The sequence below is a fragment of the Dendronephthya gigantea genome, unplaced genomic scaffold (genome assembly GCF_004324835.1).
Source record: "Dendronephthya gigantea isolate DGI-Jeju-01 unplaced genomic scaffold, DenGig_1.0 000103F, whole genome shotgun sequence".
NCBI classification, from domain to species: Eukaryota; Metazoa; Cnidaria; class Anthozoa; order Malacalcyonacea; family Nephtheidae; genus Dendronephthya; species Dendronephthya gigantea.
The window spans coordinates 99,949-115,165 of NW_021163113.1; the positions used below are offsets into that span (position 1 = coordinate 99,949).

General features: G+C 37.8%; 3 protein-coding genes across 3 annotated transcripts; all 3 read left to right on the forward strand.

Moving 5' to 3' along the window:
• The first annotated feature begins 10,194 nt into the window (after positions 1-10,194).
• LOC114534633 (histone H4) lies at positions 10,195-10,659 on the forward strand. The gene has a single exon (XM_028556104.1). It carries the CDS (start codon positions 10,290-10,292, stop codon positions 10,599-10,601), a length of 312 nt encoding a protein of 103 aa, XP_028411905.1. The 5' UTR covers positions 10,195-10,289; the 3' UTR covers positions 10,602-10,659.
• A 1,441-nt stretch (positions 10,660-12,100) lies between these two features.
• Positions 12,101-13,091, forward strand: LOC114534582. The gene has a single exon (XM_028556044.1). It carries the CDS (start codon positions 12,105-12,107, stop codon positions 13,089-13,091), a length of 987 nt encoding a protein of 328 aa, XP_028411845.1. The 5' UTR covers positions 12,101-12,104.
• A 1,307-nt stretch (positions 13,092-14,398) lies between these two features.
• LOC114534635 (histone H4) lies at positions 14,399-14,960 on the forward strand. The gene has a single exon (XM_028556105.1). The coding sequence runs from the start codon at positions 14,451-14,453 to the stop codon at positions 14,760-14,762; it is 312 nt and encodes a 103-aa protein (XP_028411906.1). The 5' UTR covers positions 14,399-14,450; the 3' UTR covers positions 14,763-14,960.
• The last annotated feature ends 257 nt before the right edge of the window (positions 14,961-15,217 follow it).

Below are 15,217 nucleotides of genomic sequence, written 5' to 3' on the forward strand. Positions count from 1 at the left end.
ATACACAAGTTATAACTGCGATCACTCTAATGACGCTGGGGTAGAATGCTCTACAGAAGGTAAAATTACAACCCAGGTAGTGGATCTAGGGTCAGTCAGACAGTAAATTTCACGGGTTAATATTTATAAAATCTGAATACCTTTATAATAACAACGTTATTGATTATGAAAGGAGCACGCCACGTACTATCGATTTTCTCATTTAACAAGACCATGCAAAGCACATTTACATGGCACATCCCGGACTTTAATTTGCCCCCCATTTGTGCTCCCCAATTTCTCCTCGATATCCCCTCTAGTATTATTTATAATCTCTATGGTGTTCACAGGAACTTTTTGTTGGGGGTACAAATTTCCTGGATGGCGTAGAAAACGTTAGCAAAATACCAAAAAAAAAACATTAGAAAAATACAAAGAGTGAGACTTCTGCTATAATGTCTATTCTGCGTTGTGTACTGATGAAGGCCCGGGTTAACGGACCGAAAGCTTTGCAGTATTAAATACTCACATGATGTACCTACAAGCTACTTTAAAGGCTAGTATCTACTCAGAAAAATTCTCCTTTGGATCGGACAGGACAGGAAAGTTTTCTTTGTATAAACGCCGCCTGACAACTCACCGACAAAAGAAATTTTTCTGTCCGTTCCGATCCAAAGGAGATTTTTCCTGAGTGGAAACTAGCCTTTATGAGCCAGCTACGCATTTTTTAGGAATAACGTGAAAATTCGCCCATGTGATAGATAAGGATTCTATATTAGTGAACTTTAATGCCGGTGACCACGCCAAGTACCAAATCAATGACTATATAAATATTATCTCTCTCGTAATGAAACATTTTGTTTGAAGTTGGGTGCATGTTTTAGCTACAGCTCCTTTGCTTATAGCCGAAAATAATAAGTTAACTAAGTTGGCGGTAATAGAAAATTTGCTAAATCGTTTCATCAGGAACATAAACCAGGTTTTCAATCTTTTTTTTATTTGCTCCTAGGCAATGTCGTAAGTTAGCCTCTTAAGAAAAGTTTCCAGGGCGTGTGTTCGGTTCAAACTTTGTATAGCTGCTTACTGCATGTAGAACAAAAAATTAACTCGCGATGCGCGTGCGTTAACAAATATCGTTCGAACTAATAACATCTGTTATTATATGCAGACAATTAAAATGAAACGAATCGCAAAAATTTAATTGACTGAAAATGTGCATTTCGTATTAACCTTCCTAAATTTCTTTAGATTGCAAGATTCTAAATTCCAAATTACATGTTTTACAAACACTTTCCTGAAGTTGTGCGCAACCCATTTTTAAAATGATTGCTGAAAACATATACACTCCATGAGAAAAAAGTATCGTTTCCCAGTACGTGTCTTGGGAGGGGCAAGAGGGAGGGGAAGACTATGATTATAGCTACTTACACATACCAAAAAAGTTCTCAATGCTTGTGACTAAGATTACAAAGCATTTACTGAGTGTTAACTTCTTAGTTTGATACATTTTGTAGATCACAGTTAATACGAAATTAATGTTTTAATGCATATTTTCGATTTTTCATCTGATAGATAACATTATCCAACTTCACACTCCCTTTGTTGATACGTAACATCTTTCATTTAATTTTAGTATGCGTATGTCCTGGGACTCAAGTGAAAGCTGAAGTACTAACGGGTGAGACAAGGGTGTTCGTGAATTGGTCCAAACCTGAACCTTCTTGCCAGACCACAGCAAGCCCCGATAACCCGCAAAATACCTCTGGATGGTTCTGTGTTGGTGAACACACTCTAATGTACAAGTATACGCGCAATGCCAGTTTATATATTACTGATATACTATGTCATGTGAAAATTAATGTTACAGGTAAATGCTTATTACATTGTATGAGTACGGACATTGTACGGACGAAGTGAAAATCAGAGAAGTCTTGAGAGAAAACCTAAACAAAATCTAACTTATCTGCTTTACTTATTTCATCCCATTTTATTTCATTCCATGAAGTCTTCTCTTCAGCAAATCAACCTCGATGCACTTTATCATATCATTATATATTGTTGCCTTTCAGGAAAGGATTGTGGTGCTTTGAATTATAATGAAATCACTCATGTTTGCTGCTGTGGTGAAGTTCACAGGAGAAAATCTAACTTCAAATGCTGTGGCACAGAATACTACAATCCCAGAAGCAAGAAATGTTGCCGAGGAGGAAACGTTGTCACCTTTGGAGAACGTTGCCTTTAGCGTGAACTGAGTAAATTCCTTTAACTTAACCTTGCCTTGCCCTTGGTGTAGCGTATGTTGTATAGTGTCGTAGTAGTAGAAATTGCTATGCAACTCGTTCATCTATTTTCGTTTGCCTACCATATGACTCCATTAACTTTTGGTATGTTTTTAGTTGGATTGAATTGACTGTCGCTTCTTCGTCAGATATTAGGGTACATTCTCTTAATGTTTTTTATTATAATTTACTTCCATATGGTAGGTGCCATTGTTTTACTTACTTTCATATGATGTGCCAATCAAGACAATCCTAGATATATATTTTAAGAACTATAAGCAAGCTATGAAAAGTTGGTTATGAAACCTAATGTATAGTTTTTTTAGTTCTTAGTAATAAGACAAACTTTTTATTACGGCGTGGTCCATATCGTACTAATTTCCATCTGTTGTTTGCCGTGGCGTATAGGAAATATTCGCATCGGGACCGGGGGCCCATATTCATGCATATATTGCGGTTAACAGACAATATAAAGACATTCGATTCCGAAAGAAATTGATTATTTGGAACATGAATATATGAACATGAACTTTCCCCATAATGTATCGACTGTTAATTAACCCTGCTGCACCCACAGCTAGCCCGCTAACAGGCGCGTACTCCGTTGTATGTATTATATACATGTGCTGCACCGAACTTGAGAAATTTGTTTATACCAGGATTAGTGAAACGTAAGGAAATCACAATTTTGAAAATACCGAAAATGAAATCTGCGTAAAAAGTCAGCTATTCTCACCTGAATTCGAGTTCGAATAAAAAAGGGACTGTGAATATGAGTTCGAATGTTTACATGCACGTATTTGTAAGATGAGTAATGTAAAATGTGAGTAACACTATAAGTATGGAAATAGACGAGTGCACCCTAGTATTGCAGACGTAGAAAAGCACATGTAAGAGAATAACATAGAATAAAAAGAGATTCGGTTTTCGGCGAGATTTTCCCGTATAAAAAGAATTAAAAGTGTTTTTGATCACGTTTGATGAGCTGAGTTATTCTCGAATTTAGTCATCAAGAACCCGTGTAACATATTCACAAAGTTTCGCTGTGAATATTGAGATGAAGGGGCATTCATATTTTGGAATTTTTGTCAAATACATGCAGTCTGTAAGAGCGGCCAAAGCGACGTCCAGGGTATTGACTTTATTGCAGATAGATTTCCAAACTGTACGTGTGTTTTTTCTGCTTATTCAACGTGTTTAAGAACTTTTCTCCAATAGTTTCAAGATTTTCCTCGGCTAATTGTAATTCTGCTTTCATACCGCTGGGTAATCCTGCAGGTTTACTTTGAGTAAAAGAGAAGGTCAACAGTGTCGCTATGCTCAGCATAGCAATCTATAAACAGTTATTAAATGCAATATTCTTGTTAATCTTGTATGCTTGTATGGTAACATCAATAACTTGAGTAAATTAGCTTGTAGGTACACCACGTAATCATTTAATACTACAAAGCTTTCAGTAAAAGCCCGGGTTAACAGGCTCCTAAATACACTGCCGGTCAAAAAGAACTGCTCAAAACAAGTTAAAATGCTCTCAAATGAACGTAACTGTCCCTCAATATTGTACAATATCAGTGTACGAAAATTGAAGGTAATGTCCGGACGTACTATAACCAAACGTTTCATTTACACTTTCATTTTTCATATTTCCTTATTAAAATATATCAGTCTTTGCGATACTGGTTTTGAATTAATTTGAGCTAGAATCTTTGAAATTAGGCTTGTCTTAACAACAATGTCTTAAAAGTAGTATGTCGATTGTTCAAATCCAAGTGTATCTGTTTTTAATTATGTCCTTTGCGAAAAGGACTATAAAGTAAATTAAATAACCCTAGCCGTTCATCACAAGATCTCGTGGTTAGTGGAGAAGGTAATGGTCTCCCAAGTGGTAAATCGAGTCTACCCTATAACTTTTATATTTATGAAACATACTCAAACGCTAGCGGAAAACGACAAAGAGCCATAGTCAGTATAAAAACGCTGCGCAGTCGCAGTAAACGAATAATAATTATCCCACAATCATCAGATTAAGCAATATAATATATACGAGGCCCTCGGCTTTTGGAGTTGTATCCACTGCATGTCACGTTACTCACTTTTTATCTTTTTCATTATGAACTGAGAGAAATTTAAGTAAAAAACATCTTCAATGGTGTCCCAAGTTACCAGTCTATGCGATGGTTCGAATCCGAGTGTACCTGTTTCTCATTATATCGTTCGAAGAAAGGATAAAGTAAATGAAATAATCATAACCGTTTAGCACAAGATCCAGTGGTCTAGTGGCGAAGGCAATGGTGTCCCACGTCGTAAGCCGATGGTCCGAATCCAAGTTTCGCTGTTTTTCATTATGTCCTTCGCGAAAAGGATAAAGTCAAGTAAAGTACCAATAGCCGTTCAGCACAAAATCTCCCAGTCTAGTGGAGACGACAATGGTCTCCCAAATGGTAAAGCGATGGTTCCAATCCTACCATAATCGTTTTTGATTATGACTTTCGTTAAAGGATCGATAAAGTATATGAAATAACCATAACTGTTGAGTACAACATCTCACAGTCTAGTGGCAAAGACAATTGTCTCCTAAGTGGTAAGTCGATGGTTCGAATCCAACTGTAACCGTTTTTCATTATGAACTTCGTGAAAAGGATAAAGTAAATTAAATAACCACGGCTCTTCAGCATAAGATCTCGTAGTGTTGTGGTCAAAATGTTAGTCTCATGTGTCGACGGTCGAAGGTTCGAATCTCGTTTTAGATGAAAATTTTCGTTATTAATCAAACATGGTAAGGTTATGGTGAATAAGTTGGTGCATGCTTTCAACAATCACCAGTTAGCCTTGTGGTAAAATCGTGGACTATCATGTACAAGATCGTGGTATCAAGAACGGCATGGTACGTTTCTCATAGCGGTGGAAAACAAAAGGAAAAATGGTGGGTATGTTGCTCGGGGAGGTTTGTACTCGGTAAATCTTTGCAAATCAAAGTTAATCTTTAGGGAAATTAGGGGATAGGTAGGGTGAATCAGGGGTATATGAGTACAAAAAGACTTAGTAATAAAAAAAAGTGGTTAGGCGGTTTCGGCTCACGGGGCAAGGAAAAAGGGTATAGGTGAGAAAGCAGCATATAAAATGTTCAAGTCTTTTTGTACTCGTTTAAACCTCTTTACCCCTATTTATCCCCCTATTTACTTCTATCTATCCCTGCTTTTACCTATCCTCATATATCCCTGATTACCCCCTAACACGAATAAATGTTTGAAGAAAGCTTGCTTTGAAAGTCAGGAAAGCCGGGGGAAAGAGAACCCCCTTCAGTCTACTCCTCGCCTAAGGCGAGGGCATATTCGCCCTCTCGCACTACTCCTCTCACACTCACAAATTCTCACTTTATTACCTTGTTCTTTTCCAGTTAATCCAGGGCTTGAACCATCGACTGTATACTTGGCAGATCATCGTCTTCACCATCACACCACCAGTTCTTGTGGTGTAAGCCTAGAGTTTTTTATTTTACTTAATCCTTTTTAGAAGGATCTTTGATGAAATAAAAGAAAAAAAAACATTCCCATCTAAGACTCGAACCTCCGTCTTTAAACTCGGAGAGCACTGCCTTTACCAGTAGACCGCACGATCTTGCGGTGAAATGCTATACTTTTTTATACTACTGAATACCTTATGGGTAGGATCTCAAATGAAATGAACATTTAAAGGAGTTCTTTTTAATGTTCATGATTTATTTTCTCGTCTAAAACACGCACACAATTGTATCTTATGCGTAGCTTGTAACATAATAGTAGGCATTTGTGTTCTCGCTATCAGTTAGTTGTTATATGCGGCGCAAGTGAAGCTAATGGTTACGGTGGGCTTGTTTTGTATTTTTAATGAAGTGAAGTCAAAGTAAAGTACAAGAATTAATAATGCATTTCAAAATAGGCTTAAAAGAAAAAACTAAAAGAATTAAAAATAGCCGAATTCATATTAGGGCGGATTTATATTAGAAACTCATCTGAGACGGAAAAGTTGCTAGTAAAAACCCGTCTGAATATGATGAATTTGGCTATGCCTATGGATGAATTTATTCGTCCTTGACCGTGCTTATATCAGAAACTCGTCTGATTCATCCGTCTAAATACGAATTCAAGACGAGCTTCTCTTCCAGACGGGATTCCCGATACCTCGTAGTCGTACTCTCGAAGATTACATCTGAAATCGCAAATACATGAAGCAAATATCCAGTTAAACAGACATTGAGTATTTATTTTAAGACTTTGCTGTATAAAGAGTCGAAATACTAGCTGGTCTAGCAGGTTCGTCGAATATAAAATACGCTAAGAAAAAAGAAGTTCAGTTCAAAAGAGCAAACAAACAAACAGCAACTCTACAATATTACTACAACGACTTATAATTATTCATTTTAAAGTTCTTCGAAGAAACGATTAAGTCAAATAGAGAACAATAGCTTATCGATAAACGATGTGGTCGTCAAGCAGTTGGTCTCTTTAGGCGTTAAGACGTTGGTCTCTTTAGTACAAAGGCTCAAATATTAGATTATATAGCGGATTTTCTTTTGGACGAACCGGCCAGACTAACCGGCGAGAAACAGTTTAAAATAAATATTCAATGTCTGTTTAACTGGATATTTGATAATTTGTAATTTCAGATGTAATGCTTGTTACCCCATGACTATACGAGTTATATACATTTAGCCGAATTCATATACACGTGAAACTCATCAATAACGGGAAACTCATCGAAGACGGGAGACTCGTCTGATGTGAACCTCACAGGTGGCTTTCTCGTCCCAATTTTCCCGTCCAACTTTCCCGTCTAAATAAAGAGACGAGTAAGTTTGACGGGAATCCCGTCTGGAAGAGAAACTCGTCTTAAATTCGCATTTAGACGGATCAGTAAATCAGACGAGTTTCAGAAGTATCAGCACGGTCAAGACTACGCATAATAAACACAATAATATACTATCACATTCAGACGGGTTTTTACGGCTATCAACTTTCCAGTCTTAGTAAGATGAGTATTCGGCTTTTCTTAATTCTTGTACTTTACTTTGACTTCACTTCATTAAAAATACAAAACAATCGCACCGTAACCCTTAGCTTAACTTGGGCCGCATATAACAACTAACTTGCGGATAAACTAGTGCTTTAAGGCACTTCATACCTGTATATGTGATATTTTAGCGAGAACACAAATGGCTACTATTAGCTTACAAGCTATACGCATAAGATACAATTGTGTGCGTGTTTTAGACGAGAAAATAAATCCTGAACATTAAAAAAAACTCCTTTAAATGTTCATTTCATTTGAGATCCTACCCATAAGGTATTCAGTAGTATAAAAAAGTATAGCATTTCACCGCAAGATCGTGCGGTATACAGGTAAAGGCAGTGCTCTCCGAGTTTAAAGACGGCGGTTCGAGTCTTAGATGGGAATGTTTTTTTTTCTTCTATTTCATCAAAGATCCTTCTAAAAAGGATTAAGTAAAATAAAAAACTTTAGGCTTACACCACAAGAACTGGTGGTGTGATGGTGAAGACGATGATCTGCCAAGTATACAGTCGATGGTTCAAGCTCTGGATTAACTGAAAAAGAACAAGGTAATAAAGTGAGAATTTGTGAGTGTGAGAGGAGTAGTGCGAGAGGGCGAATATGCCCTCGCCTTGGGCGAGGAGTAGACTGAGGGGGGTTCTCTTTCCCCCGGCTTTCCTGACTTTCAAAGCAAACTTTCTTCAAACATTTATTCGTGTTAGGGGGTAATCAGGGATATATGAGGATAGGTAAAAGCAGGGATAGATAGGAGTAAATAGGGGGATAAATAGGGGTAAAGAGGTTTAAATGAGTACAAAAAGACTTAAACATTTTATATGCTGCCTTCTCACCTATACCCTTTTCCTTGCCCCGGGAGCCGAGGCCGCCCAATTACTTTTTTTTTTACTAAGTCTTTTTGTACTCATATACCCCTAATTCACCCTACCTATCCCCTCATTTCCCTAAAGATTAACTTTGATTTGCAAAGATTAACCGAGTGCAAACCTCCCGCAAGCAACATACCTACCATTTTTTTCTTTTGTTTTCCACCGCCATGAGAAACGTTCCATACCGTTCTTGATACCACGATCTTGTACTTGATAGTCCACGACTTTACCACAAGGCTAACTGTGATTTTGAAGCCTACACCAATTTATTCACCATAACCTTACCATGTTTTATTAATAACGAAAATTTTCATCTAAAATGAGATTCGAACCTTTGACTGTCGCAACATGAGACTAACATCTTGACCACAACACTGCAAGACCTTGTGTTGAACGGCTATGGTTATTTAATTTACTTTATCCTTCACACGAAGCTCATAATGAAAAACGGTTATGGTAGGATTCGAACCATTGATTTAGGACTTGGGAGGCCATCGTCTTATCCACTAGACCTCGAGATTTTGTGTTGAACGGCTATGGTTATTTTATTTATTTCATCCTTTTCAGGAAGTTCATGATGGAAAACGGTTAAGGCGGGATTTGAACCATCGATTTACCACTTGGGAGACCATTGTCTTCTCCACTAGACCACTAGATCTTGTGCTGAACGGCTGTGGTTATTTATTTACTTTATCCTTTTCACGAAGTTCATAATGAAAAACGGTTATGCTTGAATTCGAACCATCGATTTATCATTTGAACACCTCTGTCTTTGCCACTAGACCACGAGATCTTGTGCTGAACGACAGTGGTTATTTCATACACTTTATTTTTATCTCAAAGTCCATAATGAAAAAAAGTTCGGATTGGATTTGAGCCATCGACTTGGCACATAGAAAACCACTGCATTCTGCACTAGACCACGACACCTTGTGCTCAACGGCCTTGCTTATTTCATTTACTCTATCCTTTTCTCGAAGTCCATAATGAAAAACAGTGATGCTTGGATTCGAACCATCGAATAACCTCACGGGAGACAATCGTCTTCTCCACTACCTACTAAACTGTGTGCCGAAATGCTATGGTTATTTCATTTACTTTATCCTTTTCGGGAAGGACATGATAAAAAACAGATACACTTGGATTCGAATCATCGACTTACCACTACGAAGACCATAATTGTCTTCGCCACTAGACTACGGGATCTTGGAGACCACTATAACCTTGGAGAAAAGGATGAAGCAAGTTAAATATAACCATATATGGTTCGTATATCGTATTAACCGTGAGAAGTTTTAATTCCAAATTTTTATTAATAATAAAGGAAGGTAATATTAGGTTTAATAAATTGATGCAGGCTTCCAATAATCAGTATTTAGTCTTGTGGGTCGTGAGATCAGGAACAGAATGGTTTTTTCTCATCGCAGCTAAAGAAAAAAGATATGGTATAGGTATGTTTCCTGGGAGAGGTTTGTATTCGGTTAGCCCTTTCAAATGAAAGTTAATCTTTAGGGAGATTCAGGGAATTCAGGGGATAGGTATAGATATATAGGTAGGGTGAATGCGTGGTATATAAAAATACTTAGTATATGGGAGAGTCGGGACGCTGGGATGGGATGGGAAACGAGAAATGGAAGTCTTTGTATTTCACTTATAAAACTTGTGGGGCTCGTATTTGCTCATGTACAGAAGAATGACACAGGACGATGACCGAAGGTCCGAAACAGCCGAATAATCTGAAATAAATACACTAATTATGCCACAGTTATGTTTGTTGACGAATCATAAAGCCTATTCTCATTAATACTATCTTTAAAATATTAAATGTCGTCGTATAACTTCGAAATGTAAAGCTCAAAATGTTGTGTGCTGAAAACGAGCTTCAGAAAGCAAGAGATTAAAATTTGCATGTAAAAAATAACGACTAAATCCTAGCCAATCAGTAAACATAATTTTGCACCAATCAACGATCAGAAATGCTAATTAGAAAGCTCTTCGTCGACGTCGAACTCACACTCTATATTATATAATCGTGGCCAAATCTCTCGGAAGGTCATTCGGAAATTTAATCCATAACGCAGTCACGAAGAAGAACAAGCGAAGTAAATATTGAAAGATGTCTGGACGCGGTAAAGGAGGCAAAGGTCTTGGAAAAGGAGGCGCTAAACGTCATCGTAAAATCTTGCGAGACAACATCCAGGGAATCACGAAGCCCGCCATTCGTCGTCTCGCTCGTCGTGGTGGAGTCAAACGTATCTCTGGTTTGATCTACGAAGAAACTCGCGGTGTCCTCAAAGTTTTCCTTGAGAATGTGATCCGTGATGCTGTCACATACACCGAGCATGCCAAAAGAAAGACTGTCACCGCCATGGATGTTGTGTACGCGCTCAAACGTCAAGGACGAACCCTCTACGGCTTCGGCGGTTAAACGACTGCATCTCAAGACATAACAAACCAAACGGCTCTTTTTAGAGCCAACAAATCTCGTAAAAGAATATAGCGGATAATCAGCGATATTAAGCATGCAATTTACTTCAATATACGAGGCAAATTTTCAAATTCTTTCTTTGTTGATTGATTGATTGGTAAAATTCCAGCCGAAACATATTTGTGTGTCAGACATGCACTGCTCATGACGCAAGCAAAGAACATGTTGACTTCAACGATTGTCGCCGCTAGCATTTTAAGATAAAATTTGAAAATAAATCCACATTTAAATAACGAATAGACTAATCACAAACAGTCTGTTCATGTGCACTTCAAGGTCAAGGAGTGCATGAGAATATGCAATTTTGCGGTCAGTTTCATAATGCAAGATAAATATGCAAGAAATAATGCCCGAAATGTCGCCGGTATAACAAAGGACATGATGTAATCTTTCGAAAATATTTTTAGCGTTAAAACGACATTCCATCGTGACGAGCATCTGACCACTTTGAAGAATGACTGAAACTGTTCCTTATGTTGTAAAATATTCCTTTACATCTTTCTTTGACCTCGCGAAGTGGTTCTCATTAGCATTATTTTCAGGTTTATTTGCATTCGTCTGAGAATAAAGAACTAAATGTTTTTTACCTTAATACAAAGATACTATCTACAAGTACATATTCAGTGCATAATACTTAAGTTAACTCATTCCAGAGAGATGTAAGAGTGTTATTTAATTTTGACTTATCCACCGTTTAAGCTAAACGGGTGGTATATTCTGGTGAGTATAACTTATTTTCCCCGCTTTTGTAATCTTGACCCAGGCATAACACTATTTAACTACACGTTGCATAGTTAAATCATGGTTAACTCAGAAATACACGACTCTGATTGGCCAATTATTCCCTTAGCTACAGCTAAACGTTAAAGGCTAATTTCCACTCCCGAAAACGAGCAGCGGATCGGATCGGATCGGAACGAAAGATAATCCGCACGTGCGCCGTCTGTTGAAATTTTTGGCTTATATTGATCCGAAAGCGTCCGAAAGCGTCCGTTCTTTATCCGATCCGAAATCACTTCATGGATCGGACCAGGCTCGGAAAAAAATCCGATCCGATCCGATCCGCTGCTCGTTTTCCGGAGTGGAAATTAGCCTTAACTCGCCTCTGCCCTCAACAACTGGCCTCTGATCTTTCCAACGTTAATTAGTAGAAACTCGTAATCATATACTTTGCTTGTTCGACGACGATTTTACATGTCAGTTGTGCCCCATCATGTATCAGACGAAAATTACCACAAAACAGAAGCGACCAGGATGAAGGCAAATAATAACAGTTCTTTAAAACAGCGTTTATCTTTTCTTTCACACGCAATTTAATTTTTAAAAAGCACACTTGAAAACAATGCATATAAAAACAGGTCCAACCGAAGCAACAGGTGATCGTGCATGACATGCAAATTTTGAGTTATTTCAGTTACATACAGAGAGCTATAGGATATAACAATGTATTTTCGTTACTTGAGACAAAGTACAATTTTATCCGCAATTTTCCTCACTCTTGTTGTTATGGCTCTCGTGAACATTATTTCCTTTTGGCAGTCTGATTTTTCTAATAATCGAAGATATCTAAGGGGCAGCAATCGAACGTACTTATCAGAGAACAGTTCACCAGTTTTCCTGAATGCAGACAACAAGATGTCAAAGAAATTTTTATACTTGCTTCAAACAGAAACGTGTATGCCAGAACATTTAAAAAATGCAAATGCCATTGGAAATTCATCGTCTTGTAATTGTGATGTCCTGATACTTGGCTACAAGTCTTCGTGCAATGAAGCCTCACCAGAGCATGTTCAACACGTGCACGATCCTAACACAACTTGGAGTACTGGACGAAATCTTCTTTACAACATTGCTATGAAAAGAACGACTAAATACCTGTATTATATTTATTTGGACGACGATATACTGCTTAAACCAAGCTGGGAAAACGATCGCGAGGTAAACAGCGACAATTCTTGGCGATTTTTTGAAAGATTTTTACTGGAATACACCCCACCAGTTGGTATAACTGGATTTTGCAACGCAAATTTTGTGCCATCTTGTAAAAGGCCAGACAAGCCCGCCGTTATTCGAATTCAGGGTTTATTTGATGCCGCTTTTAACGCTTTTCACGTTAAGGCTCTGCCGTACTTGTTACCTTACATAACAAAATACGAGGACATCTCGTGGTGGTATAGCCAACATTACTTACATGGTTTTGCAACGGTCAACTTCAAGGGAGAAGGTGTCGTGTCAAATGAAGCAATCACTGCTGTAAATATCAAACACAGGAATTATCCGCGAAGAGATGCAAACGTAGAAACCCTTAAGTTCATTATGCAGGATGTCGTTGAGATTGTAAAACGAAAGAATTTGCCAGAAATTGTGTGGCGAGGAAAGAAGGTGACTCGTGTGGTGTTGAAAAGAAGAGACTGTTCATGTTATTTGTGATACGCGGCCAAAAGATTAAATAGAATTTTTTGACAAATTAAAATGCAAGATTTATTTTCAAAACCCACGCGCACAACCCGAGCCACCGGCACAGCGACAAAATAGATAATTGTTTTCTAGCTAATTAATTTTTTCTCGTCAAATCTGTTTTTCTTTTTTAACAGGTACCACGCATTTTGTACGCCACATATTGACTCAGTCATACCTCATAAAGTCATAACACAGCATTCTTCAAGACATACAGTTGGTTAATAAGTTGTAAATTCAGATTACTTCATGGTTAGCGAGTGCGTACAATTTTTATGAGCGTACAAACGATGGCCAACCATGAAGTAATTTGTTTATTAAATGAATATAAAGTAAAAGCGAGCTACAAAATGAAATCTTAAGCATCAAAACATATTTATTACCGTTCAGTTTATTTCTAATATTGTTCAATGGAAGAATGAAGTATAGATATTCTTTCAGAAAGATTGTGATGGACGTGAAAATGTCTTGTATTTGAGTTATGTTTCAGTGAATCTCATCCCTACTTTCGACGCCTTCTCGAAAAAAAATGTAAACACTGAAATTGCCGCCAAAATGACATACGAAAATTTTTCACGTGTGAAGAATATCGTACGTCCAATCCAATTACAAGCTTATTATAAATTCCGAGTTGAAGACTTATTTGACAGTTTAATCGATCATTCACGGTAAACAATATAGCTTAATTCAAGAACATGACGTACATAGCCGTATAGCCATAGGACACTACTAGCTGTCATTGGCACACTTACCACGATTATTAGCTGCGTGGGTTACCATATGGCATATGTTCATGAAATGCTGAAAACATAAAATTGATGGCGTGAATTTAACTAACGAGGAACGTGATTTTGTTGATGTTCATAATTCACATAAAGCGTTTTAAAGTCACCTGTGGGGTATTTGGTCAGAAGACGAAGACCGAAATATCCAGCTTGAAATGAAGATAAGAATGATGCCCTTGACATTGTGTTTGTTTACCGATTCTGTAAAGCCTATTCCCACTGTCATAAAAATATTAAATTCTTAAATATGACAGATTCGCACCCTTTCCTTGTATAACTTCGAAATGTAAAGCACAAAACGAGCTTCAGAATGCAAGAGATCAAAATTTGCATGTAAAAATATAAGGACGAAATCCCAGCCAATCAGCGAACATAATTGTGCACCAATCAACGATCAGAAATGCTAATTAGAAAGCTCTTCGTCGACGTCCGACACGAACTCTATATTATATAAGCGTGGCCAAGTTTGAATGTTCAGTGAGAGGCATTAGGTGATCCAAAACAAGTCAAGTGGCAGAAAGGTAACAAGCGAAGTAAATATTGAAAGATGTCTGGACGTGGTAAAGGAGGCAAAGGTCTTGGAAAAGGAGGCGCTAAACGTCATCGTAAAATCTTGCGAGACAACATCCAGGGAATCACGAAGCCTGCCATTCGTCGTCTCGCTCGTCGTGGTGGAGTCAAACGTATCTCTGGTTTGATCTACGAAGAAACTCGCGGTGTCCTCAAAGTTTTCCTTGAGAATGTGATCCGTGATGCTGTCACATACACCGAGCATGCCAAAAGAAAGACTGTCACCGCCATGGATGTTGTGTACGCGCTCAAACGTCAAGGACGAACCCTCTACGGCTTCGGCGGTTAAACGACTGCATCTTAAGACATAACTAAACCAAACGGCTCTTTTCAGAGCCAACAAATTTCGTAAAAGAATATAGCGTTAAAATGCGATAAACAGCCCTAACTGAAACTGCTTGAACAGGGTGAACTGAACTGTTTTACTTCTTACTGTATGGTGTCTAAAGGAACCCAGCTGAGAAATATTTTGGATAGCAGAATGCCAAAAACATGCATGAATAGGTTAAGCAAGAATAACTTGAATAATTTGAATTTAAGATCTCTACCGCACAAACAAGGAAGTCACACGCCAAATGCAATTTCTACGCACTCTTGCCATAAGACATGTATATGTACAACAAGGTTTTGGTTTGAAATGACAATCAAAATCAACACGTGCAAACGCAAGATTTCAGCGATTAGGAATATGATCGGTTGATTTGGTTCTACACTTGAATAAGCCTTACCACCTATAGATAAAAT